General features: G+C 32.2%; 1 protein-coding gene across 1 annotated transcript; it reads right to left on the reverse strand.

Moving 5' to 3' along the window:
* Window positions 1-9125: 9125 nt before the first annotated feature.
* On the reverse strand, window positions 9126-10370 carry LOC123670217 (splicing factor 3A subunit 2). Its single transcript, XM_045603725.1, has 3 exons — window positions 10008-10370; window positions 9665-9928; window positions 9126-9554 (listed from the first exon to the last, which is right to left on the reverse strand). The coding sequence occupies exons 1-3, from the start codon at window positions 10159-10161 to the stop codon at window positions 9181-9183; spliced, it is 792 nt and encodes a 263-aa protein (XP_045459681.1). The 5' UTR covers window positions 10162-10370; the 3' UTR covers window positions 9126-9180.
* Window positions 10371-13254: the final 2884 nt, after the last annotated feature.

A 13254-nucleotide genomic window follows, 5' to 3' on the forward strand; every position in this document is an offset into this window, starting at 1 on the left:
AGTAGTGACCGTTAAAATTACGTTCCAAATGACGCTAATGTTCAAGTTTGACACACGAAGCCCCGTTCGTATCTAAACTAAAACATGTCTTTGTGAATGTCTTTATAATTGTAAAGACCCTAAAGATAAAATTCAAAGAGCCCGAGAAGTCTTCAGTTTCATACACTACCGTGTTTAATATTTTTTTAATATTTTTTGCAAAGCAAGCACGTGTGTTTTTGTTTGTCCATACTTGCTGTTCAATCTTCATTGTGTTCGATGCCCAAAAATTGAATATTACTAAGCGCAGGAGCTAAACAGTACTGGACACAAATAACACTGAGGACTCGCACTCGCACTCGCAATTGCTAAACACGCAATTATGAACAAATTACGTTTACCACAGCCGATGGATCCAAAAAACCAATTACTTTTATAAATTTTATTAATATAGTGAAATTACAATAAAACTTATCCTAAGAAACAATAGTGCTCGATGCTAGAAGCTCTACTGATTTAATTAATTATTTGTTAAAAATCTAGAAAGGTAAAATATGAGAATGCTGATCGGGTATCTTGATTGACGTCATACGTTGCAGCGGCGACTCGTGGCCACGCGCGGTGTCAGCGATTCCTTTGTAGGCATTGCATGTAACAAACACGTGTGCATGTATTTAGGTGTTATTTTGAAAAATGTGCCACTAACTTTTTCCTTCCTTCATTTTTATAATTGTCATAAAATCGTTATCGTGTTTTTAAATTTATCGTCGCTAGCGAAAGGAGCGCAAATGTACTTTAATGCATATAATCACGCCTCTTTCCCGTAGGGGTAGGCAGATACCACTTCTTTCCACTTGCTACGATCCTTACACACTTCTTTCGCTTCGTCCACTTTCATTATTCCCTTCATACATGCTCTTCGGTTTAGGGTACTCTTGACCTGGCCTTTTTGTAAGACGTCCCTTATTTGGTCTCTGAACGTCCGCCTAGGTCTACCCCTTCCATTCACACTCGCCTTATACACTTTTTTCGTCAATCGTTCTTCACTCATTCTCTCGACATGACCGACCAATCTGAGCATACCTTTCTCAATTTTTGTGACTACATCTTCTTTCAGACCACAACGTTTGCTTATCTCACTATTTCTTATCCTGTCACTCAGTTTAACTCCTTATTATACTACATATAATTATACTTCTTAACGCTCTCATCTCAACTGCATTCTGATTTCATGTTTCTTCTGCCATACCCAACTTTCACTTCCGTACATGAGTGTCGGAACCAACACCCCCTCATGCACAGCCAAACGAGCCTTGTTAGACACATTCCGACTGCTCATAAAGGAAAATGAAAAGCTCCATTCACCCTGTTTCCTACATTAACTCTTCTTTCAATATCACTCTCACACTTTCTCTTGTAAACTTTGAACCCAGATACATAAACTCATTCACCTGTTCAATTTGTTCATCTCCAATCACGATATTGCAGTCTGTCACTGCCTCATCTCTTTCAAGCACCATCACTTTCGTCTTCTTTACGTTCACCTTCATTCCCTTTCTTACAAAAACTCCATTCATAGCAGTTATCATCTCCTGCCATTCCTTGGCCGAAGACGCGAGTAATACTTGGTCATCAGCATAGAGAAGACATTCGACGAGTAACTCATTCATTCTCAACCCACTTTTATTCTCTTTTAAATCTGTCAAACATACCTACCCCACCCCAGCCTGCAAAATAATGATATTTGTAATCAAAAAAATATTAACTGATAGATTTTGAATTGCTCAATTCAACTACGTTGTCTTTTTAAATTGCTCACCTCAAATTATTTAATTAAAAATCAATTTTTTTTTTAAAAAATCAAATATTTTCAAACTCCTATATCTTTTGATGTATACAATATTTTAAATTGCTCAAAGTGTTAAAAAACTGCTCAAGTTGCATTTATAATTGCTCAAGTATAGTTTGGAACAGATCCACTTCCCTTAATTTTTAAATAAATATAAATAGTTTGAACAAATAAAATATTGATATTTGTAAAAAAAAATACTAATCGATACATTTTCAATAGCTCAATTGAACTACGTTGTCCTTTTAAATTGCTCACCTCAAACTATTTAATTATAAATCAAAAAAGTTGTTGAAAAGTATTCTTTTATCAATATTTTCAAACTCCTATATCTTTTGATGTATACAATATTTTAAATTGCTCAACGTGTTAAAACCCTGCTCAAGTTGCATTTATAATTGCTCAAGTACAGATTTGAACAGCTCCACTTTCCTTAATTTTTAAATAAATATATAAAGTTGGAACAAATTTAACGTTTACATCATAAGATAAGGTGAGCGCTGCGGATGCGCATAGACAATGATGGGAAGCCAAAAAAATTGCGGATATTCGTAATAAAAAGATGCTCATCGTTCGATTTTCAATAGCTCAATTCAACAACGTTGGCCTTTTAAATTGCTCACTTCAAATAATTTAATTAAAAATCAAAAAAGTCGTTGAAAATATTCTTTTATCAATATTTTCAAACTCCTATATCTTTTGATGTAAGGACGACCGGGGCTAATGTGTTCACGGGGCAATGGTGTCTTGTCTATGTTTTTGGCCTTTATTTCGATATATACGATTTACGCCATCTATTAAACAGCAGAGAAACTATTTGGTTACGAACTCACGCAATGACGATAGCTCCAATATCACTACTTTACCGACACGGCCATTTTTTCAAAGTCGTCAGCTATTTGGTGAGATTGACGGTTGTGCGTGTAATTTTTAAATTCGTTTTTTTAATTAAAATTGTGGGTGATGTAAATTTATTTCAAGGTAAGTCGAAGCTTAATCAACTATTTTTTCATATTCCATAATAGTTTTATCATTCTATAGACAGTTTATGGACATACGAGTATAGCTACATTAGCCCCTGTAGTTTTGTAGCTAGGGGTTAAAGTAACTTTATCGATAGTCACAATAACCCCTTGATTTTGCCTATGACGTTGGGAGTCTCTAGTGATGATAAACTTTGTCGATAAATAAGACATATGAAGATACATGTACGTATGCCTCAATGTAATTATGTATGTGTATGTTATATGTATGTATGTATGTATGTATGTACGTATTTATGTGTGTATATATGTGTTTCATACATTATATACTAAAATATTTACTTATTTATATGTTTTTTTTTCTTTTTAATAATTATGTAAGTTTATCATATTCTAGTTTTTATCTATTTATAATTGATCTTTACTCCTTAATTTGTGCACACCTAAACCACTGCTACTGTATCGTGTCCTGTACCCAAAGGTTATCTGGAAGAAATCGCTATTTAGCGATAAGATCGCCTTTGTACATCTTCTATTGTATCTTTCTTTATATGTGTCTGTATTTCGGTGTACATTAAGAATAAATAAATAAATAAATAAAAAATACATTTTACGTTAAAGTAGTATTAAAATAAAGGCTTGTTTTAGATGGTGCGTCACTACAAGCGAAAAACTAATGACTCATATTCTCAAGAGTCATTACAAAAAGCTATTGAAATGGTCAAATCAAAAGAAATGACCACATACAAGGCTGCTGCAATATTTGGTGTGCCTCGATCAACTATTCTAGCCCGAGTAAAGGGAAAACGTGGTGCGAAATATGAACATCGTGGTAGACCAACTACATTCACGGCGTCTATTGAAAAAAATATAGCCGGAGTTCTACATACTATGGAGCAGTGTGGATTTGGTTTGACTAAAAGAGAAGTTATTGGACTAGTAGGCCAATATGTGACTCGGAACAACATCACCACTACTTTCAAAAATAGTTTACCTGGAGACGATTGGTTTATTAGGTTTACCAGAAGAAATAAGCTTTCTCTTAAAAAGCCACGAGCAGTCGAAATTGCTCGCAAAAAAGCTGCAAATCCTTATGACGTACAAGAATTTTACGATTTGTTGGAAAAAACTATATCTGAAATTGATGTAAGACCAAGTCGTGTATACAATCTCGACGAAACGAGTTTCAATCTCGATCCTTCAAAAAGTAAAATTGTAGGGGTTCAGGGGTATTCGTGCACAAGAACAACAAGTACACCTGGGCGTGAAAATATTACCGTGCTATTAGGAGCTAATGCATGTGGTGAGAAAATTCCACCTTTAATTATATTTAAAGGAACCTATCTCTGGAATACTTGGTTGTATGAAAACGATAATAATACCACGTATGCAGCCACGCGTAAAGGTTGGATGGAAACACCTGTTTTTGAAAGCTATTTTGATAACGTCATCATCCCGAAACTATGTACGAAAAAAGAGCCCTTACTTATAATTTATGATGGACACTCAACACACTTGGACATAAATATTATTGAAAAAGCTGCAGCTAACAATATAACGATAATAAAGCTACCACCTCATACGTCACATATTTTACAACCACTTGATATCAGTACGATGAAATCTATGAAAGACCGATGGGACAAATATTTGGTGCAATGGCAAAGAAAGAATATTGGCAAAAAACTGCCTAAAAGCGAATTCTCACGTATAATGACCGAAGTGTGGAATGAACTAGAGCCTGACATTATAATTAACGGATTTCGCAAAGCAGGAATATGGCCAATTGATCGCCACCAAGTTTCGCAGGACAAATATGATCAATTAGCTTTGAAAAGATGGGAAAATCAGAAGAAATCCAATGAAAATATTAATGAACATATAAGCTTAGGTGAAAATAATGAAGGAGAAAAAACAAAAGAAGATTTAACATACCAGAAAGAAAATATAATCATGGAAAACGAACGTGAAGAAAGTAAAGAAAACTCAGATAATAAGGAAACAGAGGAGAAAAACGCAAATAATAGTACGATTGTAAAGAATCCTGGAATGTTTAAATTACAATTGCCACAAAAAATTTCAAACGAAAACCACTATACAGAAAAAATTGTAATTTTAAAAGATGAAATAATAAAAACACCAAATTCACAAAATTCAATCACAGCCGAGCCAACTCGTCCTATGGTCAACCACTATAAAACCAACGAAACCAAAGAACATATTATTAATACTACTGTTACTTTTGAAGAACTGGTATTGCAGACTATTTCTCGAGGAGACCAAAATACACCTATAAAAAAGAAAAGAATCGGGAGAGGTGCAGAAGTAATTACTCATAAAGAAGCTATTGCTAGAATAAAAAAGGAAAAAGAGACAAAACTTGCGAAATCCGTGAATAAGAAAAAGAACACCACTGCCACAACAAATATAAGAAAAAGGAGTACAAAAAACAAAGAAAATAAAAAATCCAAGAAAAAGACAAAGAAAATAGATAAGGTTGAAACAAGTAACAGTGATATAGAAATGAGTACGCACAGCGATTCGGATCTTTTGGATTTGAAATCTGATATTGAAAATGAAGCGATTATAATGGAATGTATAGAAAATAGAGAACTTGAAGGAAGCCAGATAGTGACAAATATGATAGGTCAAATAGATCTTGAGAAATTTGAAAGTAGCCCAAAGATTGGTGGCCAAAAAAATAAGAAAATGATGGTTAATAATATTGATGACGAACAATATGTGAGAGGTCAGGGCATGAAAGAAAACCATGAGGAAATTTTAATAAATATGCAGCCTAAGGAAGTTTTAGGAGATCAAGACATACAAGATATGTATGATGAGGCTGACGGTGGTATATATCTAGATGAGACTAAAGAAAGCTGCTTTATTGAGGTAAAGAATGAAAAAAAAGCAGAAAGAAAGGATATCAAACAGGTTAAAAAAAATGAAAAACCAAGAACTATTAAGGTATCCATGTTATTAGAAGTAAGAGACACAGCAGATAACCATCCATTTTTGGTCTTCAACAAATACGATCCCCCTAAATCAACAGAAAAATACACTCATTCAGTGCTTAGGGATCAGAATTTTAATACACCCAATCAAAAAATACAAAACTCTATTTTGGATGATTATTTTGCAGCAGGTTGTAGTAAAGAATCAGAAAAAAACACCTGTGTTTCATATGATATAAATGACTGTATTATAGTAAGGTACATATTTAAGAAGAAAGTCAAATATTTTGTGGGAAAAATAATCTCTAAACTAGGAAACAAATATGAAGTATCCTTTTATGTCCAACACGGAAAGAATGACAGCACAATATTTAGGAAACCAAAGAAAATGGATATTGATACCATAGATGAAGAGATGATTGTGAAACCAGTTCAATTAATAGCTTTGAATCAGCAAGAATTAGATTTTGCTTTCTTTGAAGATGATGATTTGGTGTATTTTGATTGTTAGTTGGAAAATGTTGAACTTGATTAGATTTTCAAATACTTAATATACTGCTGCTTAATATTTTTGTGATTTTTTAAGAAATACATACTTAATAGATATTTTGATAATTATTTTAGCATTTATATGAGTGATATTCATTATAAATAAGTATGAATGCATTGCATGTTTGCGTATCGTAGCCGACGTGCTTTGCAATCATCTGGTACCGCGTCGCGATCAGAGGCTCATTGAATAGGAACAAACGGTTGAGTTTAACCGTCGTACATTTATATTTATATTATTATAGTATTTTTTATCCAGATGAAGAAGACTTAATTCTATTTCAAGCTTAAGTATTTTATAAAGATGTGCTTTGACTTTTGAAAAGATTAATTTGGTAAATTGTTACTGTAAATTGACTTGTCGATAGTCACTTTCACATCACTAAATTTAACCTGTTTAGCTACAATTGCCCCGAATATGAATAAAACTTTTATTTTCGGACTTTGGTTCTTATTTATATGGCCTGAAGATACTAAATTAGTTAATTTTTATAATTTTTGTCAACATTTTTGTGTCGGTTAAGCAAAGACTTATTAAATCTGGCTGTAATTATTAATGGCTACAATAGCCCCAAAAACGGGGTATTTGTAACTAGTACGTACAACCTCCAGTATTTCCCAAATATATTATTATTAAAAAGTCTATTTGAAGTTGTGTTTGCACAAAATATGAGATTAATAAACGTTTCAAAATATCCCACACATAAAGAACTAATATTATACACCTCAACGTGTTTTTTTTAACGTCAAAGCAAATCAATGCTGAATTTAGCTTACAATAGCCCCGAGTGACCTTATACAATATTTTAAATTGCTCAAAGTGTTAAAGAACTGCTCAAGTTGCATTTATAATTGCTCAAGTACAGTTTGGAACAGCTCCACTTTCCTTAATTTTTAAATAAATATAAATAGTTTAAATAAATTTAACGTTTATATTATAAGACAGGTGTACGCTGCGCGTGCGCATAGACAATGATGCGAAGCAAAAAAATTGCGGATATTCGTAAAAAAAAAAGATACTAATCGATAGATTTTCAGTAGCTCAATTCAACTTCGTTGTCTTTTTAAATTGCTCACCTCAAGTTATTTAATTAAAAATCAAAAAAGTCGTTGAAAAATATTCTTTTATCAATATTTTCAAACTCCTATATCTTTTGATGTATACAATATTTTAAATTGCTCAACGTGTTAAAACCCTGCTCAAGTTGCATTTATAATTGCTCAAGTACAGATTTGAACAGCTCCATTTTCCTTAATTTTTTAATAAATATAAATAGTTTAAACAAATTTAACGTTTATATCATAAGACAAGGTGAGCGCTACGGATGCGCATAGACAATGATGGGAAGCCAAAAAAAAGCGGATATTCTTAATAAAAAAGATGCTAATCGTTCAATTTTCAATAGCTCAATTCAACCTCGTTGTCCTTTTAAATTGCTCACCTCAAATTATTTAATTAAAAATCAATTTTTTTAAAAAAAATCAAATATTTTCAAACTCCTATATCTTTTAATGTATACAATATTTTAAATTGCTCAACATGTTAAAGAACTGCTCAAGTTGCATTTATAATTGCTCAAGTACAGTTTGGAACAGCTCCACTTTCCTTAATTTTTAAATAAATATAAATTGTTTGAACCATGGATATCTCCATAACCATGGGGTTCTGAGATGTGACAGTGGTACCAGGGGTAGCGTTCCCCACCCTCTCCCCCCCTTCCCCCCACGGTCCCGAAATTCGGTTTTACCTAATCTAAAGCTTTACCTCTACTTTTTTTTTACTTCATCTATGCGTACAGTCTAGAAATGCCTACCCGGGCATCCTGGATATCACCCGTAAATGGGTTCCCCTGCGATACCAAAAAAAAAAATCAATATACCTACATAATAATTGTTTGCTTGCAAACGAAAAAAAAACTGACTTCAATTACATACGATATAGATGTGGTAAAGGTAGACAAAGAAATAGTCAAGTAAAAACGCGTTATCAAAGAAAAAGTAGTAATTAGATCTTGATAAAATTTAAACGGAACCACAAGACAAGCATCAACTTTCGTTTGAAACAAGAATCAAAATCGGCACACCCAATAAAAAGTTATGCGGTATAATACAACGTAGGTCGACGAAAAAATAATCAAGTAAAAACGTATTATTAGACATAACTCAAAAAGTATCTGTCCGAGAAATGGACAAACGCGCACCACCTTTTGCTTAAATTTTTTTTTTCGAATTCGGTTTTAGTCAGAAGTACAGAGGTAAAATAAATTTTAAATAATTACAATTAAATTGAGAAAAGGAGTCTTTTTTTGAAAGTCGGTTAAAAATTAGTATGAGTATTTAAAAGTAATTATCAAAATCTAAAAATTATAAATGTTAACAATATAACATTTGTAATGGACGTGATCATTAAATTTTCCTGTCTAGTAGAATGAATACTCATTCAAACAGACTTTGAAAGATATGGAGGGGGGGGGGGGGGGTATTCGTTACTGCATTTAAAAATTACATCCTGTCCACTTCTTATTTCACCATAGATAAACGGTTCACACTCAATGACCTCAGCCAGTAGGATTTTATCCTGTCGGCGGTCCAGAAAGACAATAGACAAGCACTAATATCCAGACCATAACAGACATCTGTATGGCCGATATAAATGTTTGTCATGTGCCGGAATCAACCCGTGGCTGCTAGTGCAACATACAGTGCTTTTTAAATTTACTTTTATGATTAAAAATATACTTAGTTTTAAATGAATTTATACAGTTTTGCCTGAGGTATAAAACTAAGGGAACTAAAATAAATTCAAAATTTACTCTCGTAAAATTAAATAAATGTATTTCTTCATTTCAAAATATTCACACAACTAAATATTACTAGATGGAGGTGGTGGGGGAACAGGTAACAAGGGAGGTGGTGGTGGTACTCCCATCATTGGAGCTCCAGGAGGCGGAGGTAACCTAATGCCATGGTTCTCCCACATCTTTGGTGGAGGTGGCGGCATTCTTAATGGTTCCATTTTAAATGCAAATTGAAGGAAAAACTGTTTGGTGTCTTTATTCCAGTGAGTCCAAAATTTAGAATCATGTTTTTCTACCTCACGACTAGGTACTTTGAATGCTATTGTCTCGTATGGTTCAGCAGCAAATAGAAGGTACTGCCACCTACGATCTGGAGGCTCAATTTTCTGTTCATAAGCTGACATGAAACGGTGTCTAGGTTGTACACCTTCAGCAATTTCTGTAATAATAAAGTTACGGTGTTATAATTAATAAAATGTGAACTAGAAACTATAAATTAATAAATACTTCAAATTTAATAAAATATTGAATAGTTAATAATAAACCTACCAGGATAATCTACTTGAAACAGTAAACTTTGCTGTCCATTTTCTGGATCTTTCTGCTTAGTTACTCTATAACCGGGTCGACCAATCTTTACAAACTTCTTAGGTTCAATCCTTGGCTTTTCAGGAGCTAGTTGCTGCGGGGCTTCTTTAGCTTCTTTGGCAGCTCTGCGAGCTAAATTAGCCTGATGCTTTTTTCCTTGAGTGTGAGCCAAGTAACTACCTTCATTATTATGGAGCGTAAGACACAATTTGCACTCATATGAACCTGAAAAAAGGTTACATGAATGATATATGTTTGAAATACAATACTAAAATAATACGTAAATTGTGAATTAAAGCATTACCTAAGTGATTTTTCATAAAATACGGATCTTTATTTAAATCTATTGTCTCTAAAGCCAATTGCCGCAATCTTTCGCGGCGATCGCGATTGCTTTCGGACCATGATGCTACACCTCCTCCTCCAGTTTTACCACCGGGACGGTTTTGAAAATCCATGTTTCCTTTTCAGCTTTACAAACACATTTAAATAGGGTTTTAGAATATGTTGCAATATGTAGAAAATCCTTTTTAAAATAATAAAGATTGTCAACAGAAGCCAAGACAATGTGTCATTAGGCCCATTACAAGCAGTGTGACCAGATTTCATTTAAGGAATCTACTGCTTGTGGAGGTTAAAAACTACTAAATTCTACCAAAAGAGAACGAGAAAATACTAAAAATCTATTACTACATTTCTTAGTTGTCGTGTTGCAACGAAGAAGCGTAATATTGTTCTCTAGATTATAACGATAAAACTGTTGAAATGAAAACTACGATGCATTCACAATATATGGTTTAATAATAAAAACTTATGACAAAAACAAAAGTCGTGTATCATTTTTTTGCAGGAAATCAAAGAGGACATAGTCTCATAGAGCAACTGTCACATTTACAACTGACAGATGACAGATGGTGCGGTACCTAACATCTTAACAAAAACAATAAGATTAACAAAGAAAACGCCATAAATTAGATGAATCAATGTTTATTACTTAAAATTAAAATCTACAAAAATATAGGTATTTTTAAATTGTGATCGAGTTATGGTTCTTCTTCTTTATGTTGGGTAACATTGTCATAAAGCTGTTTGAGTCTATTAATTTCCTTAAACACCCGTTCTACTTTTTATTGAAATTTTGTCTTTCACTCGGAATTAATAATGTGGGAAGCCCCTACATTCCAAGGACAATAATATTCAATCCTTAGTATCTATGAAATACAGCTTAAATTGGCTTGTTTAATAAGAGGCTTATATAAAATGCCTCTGGGAAGTACCACTTATGTAGAGTTAAATTTAGGTACAAACAGTGTTACAAACCTCAAAACTCGTACAATTTAAGTTTCATGTGCTTAAATAGAGTAAATCGGGAGATTATACCCTAAAATCGTTTCATCGCTATTTATTCACCTAAATCGCGAGTTCCACCGATAAATCGGTAACTTTTAAATTACTGGTTCACGGCATGAATGGTTATGAAAATAATAAAAGAATAAAGATATAGTAAAAATAATAAAGATATACCTACTTAATCAATTTTTTCAATACATATGGGAGTTCCCCTCCAGCTTTCCCCCTCGAACAATTAATATTAGAAAGAGAGTTACAATCCATTAGATAAAAAAGGGAATAGCCCGCATTTTTTCGAGAGGTTTGCTATATGAAGGAAAAAAGTACCAGAATAGTTGAAAAGCGTGAAATCTATCTACCAAAATATACCAAATATTTTTTACCCACTAGATATTGTTCGCGGTACCTCGAAATCTACCAAAAAAGTAGGACTCTACTAAATCTGGTCATGCTGATTACAAGGAAAGGTCGACTCTGCCTTTAGTCAAGGATCGATCTTTTCATGAAAATCATCGACTTTTTAGAATTAACTTCTCCTATCATATCTCGAGTCGATTAAAATCGAGTCTCAATCGATGACTATGACTTTTTTTAAATAAATAAATAATAATACAATTTTTTAAATATATAATGTATAATAAACTTAAACTACATTATTTTTCTTTTTTAAACAATACTTAACATATTTGCATATGGATAATAGTATAGTCTGTAGTCCAGGGCTTGGAATACCAAAGATAAATAAAAAGCAAAAATAATAATATAATATAATATAATAAAAGTTTTTTATTTATCTTTGTGGAATACCGTTAAAATTTCGGTAAGGTTAACTTGTTTCGTCAGATACAATGTTAGCTATTTATCGAATAACGAATACCTTAAATGGGGTTATTTTGGAGCCATTTTACCGATTTATTTCAATAGATGAAGATATGTGGGATTTTTAAATTACAATTTTTTTATAAATTTGTGTCATGGATACTTTATTCAATGTCTAAACGGATATTTTAATATTTTATTAATATTGAATATTAAATATTTATTTGATTTATTTATACTTAATTTAAATACTAGAAACTTATTTTCAGTGCCATACAACGTGCAATTTTTATACAGAATGTAGCTATACAAATAAATAAAGTTGGAGTGTCTATTTGAATATTAAAATGACCTTTTTTTACCAAGTGCATATGGAGGTATACACGGTACATATATCAAAATAACATTTGTTACAATTTTTGTCTGTTTGTTTCGGCTTATGTCTGAAGTGGCTGGACCGATTTTGACGGGACTTTCACTTGCCGATAGCTGATATAGTAAATAGTAACTTAGACTACTTTTATTTTAGAAATTAATTTATTTCATAAGTCTGCAAGCTAAACAATAACTGTTTTGTTCAATTCAGTTACAATTGTATTTATAAATCTATTTAACATAGCTATAGGAACTACGATAAAGTAAGGTATTACATTATATATAAAAACTAAGGTAGTCAGACTTCTCAGACAGACACTCCAACATGGAGCTTAGAGATTCATTTATTTGTATAAATGACATGTTTGTTACTAATTTCATTGCATGAATTACTTGTGGTTTTAGAGTTTTGAAATGCAATATTTATAGCATTTTAGTTATATGTCTTGTATTGGTTCGTTCGTGGTTTTTAATTTCGAAATAATACTACTTTAATTGATACTAATTCTTCGTTACCTATTACGTATCAACTTATGTGTTGTATTTTAAATTAAAATATAAATCGCTATAGTAAGAGCTCTGAGGGTTGTAGGTCCGACTCCCGCTACCCACTCCCAGTCAGACGATATATGTATTTATTCATTACTTGAATGTATTTATCGAAAAGAAAATATAGCCATATCAATCGGCTGTTACCTATAACACTAGTATAAAATTGGTTTAACTAATTGCTTACTTTACAACCTACTATACTTTTTTTGTGAATGTTACAGATTTTTTTTTATTTATTTTATTCCTGACTGTATTTTTGAACCGCGTGCTTAGTAAAAATGAACATGGTTTCAAATATCTTATAATTTATCAAATAAATTGATAATATTTTTGCGAACCTTTGATTGAGTATAGTCGATAGCAAAGCACTTGTTTTTTTTAAAGAAATTTTGTTAAGTAAGCTTTATAATTTTTGTAGATATCAATTAAGTTTTGAGAGCCATTAAAAATACTAA

The sequence above is a fragment of the Melitaea cinxia genome, chromosome 4 (genome assembly GCF_905220565.1).
Source record: "Melitaea cinxia chromosome 4, ilMelCinx1.1, whole genome shotgun sequence".
In the NCBI taxonomy this organism is placed as follows: Eukaryota; Metazoa; Arthropoda; class Insecta; order Lepidoptera; family Nymphalidae; genus Melitaea; species Melitaea cinxia.

Bases quoted from the DNA above. Each gene is read 5' to 3' on its own strand.
- LOC123670217 (XM_045603725.1), bottom strand. From the start codon at position 10,161: ATGGATTTTCAAAACCGTCCCGGTGGTAAAACTGGAGGAGGAGGTGTA. The intron at 9,929-10,007 runs GTAATGCTTTAA...ACCTTTTTTCAG, and splicing joins TTTTATGAAAAATCACTTAG to GTTCATATGAGTGCAAATTG. The intron at 9,555-9,664 runs GTAGGTTTATTA...TTATTATTACAG, and splicing joins GTTTCAAGTAGATTATCCTG to AAATTGCTGAAGGTGTACAA.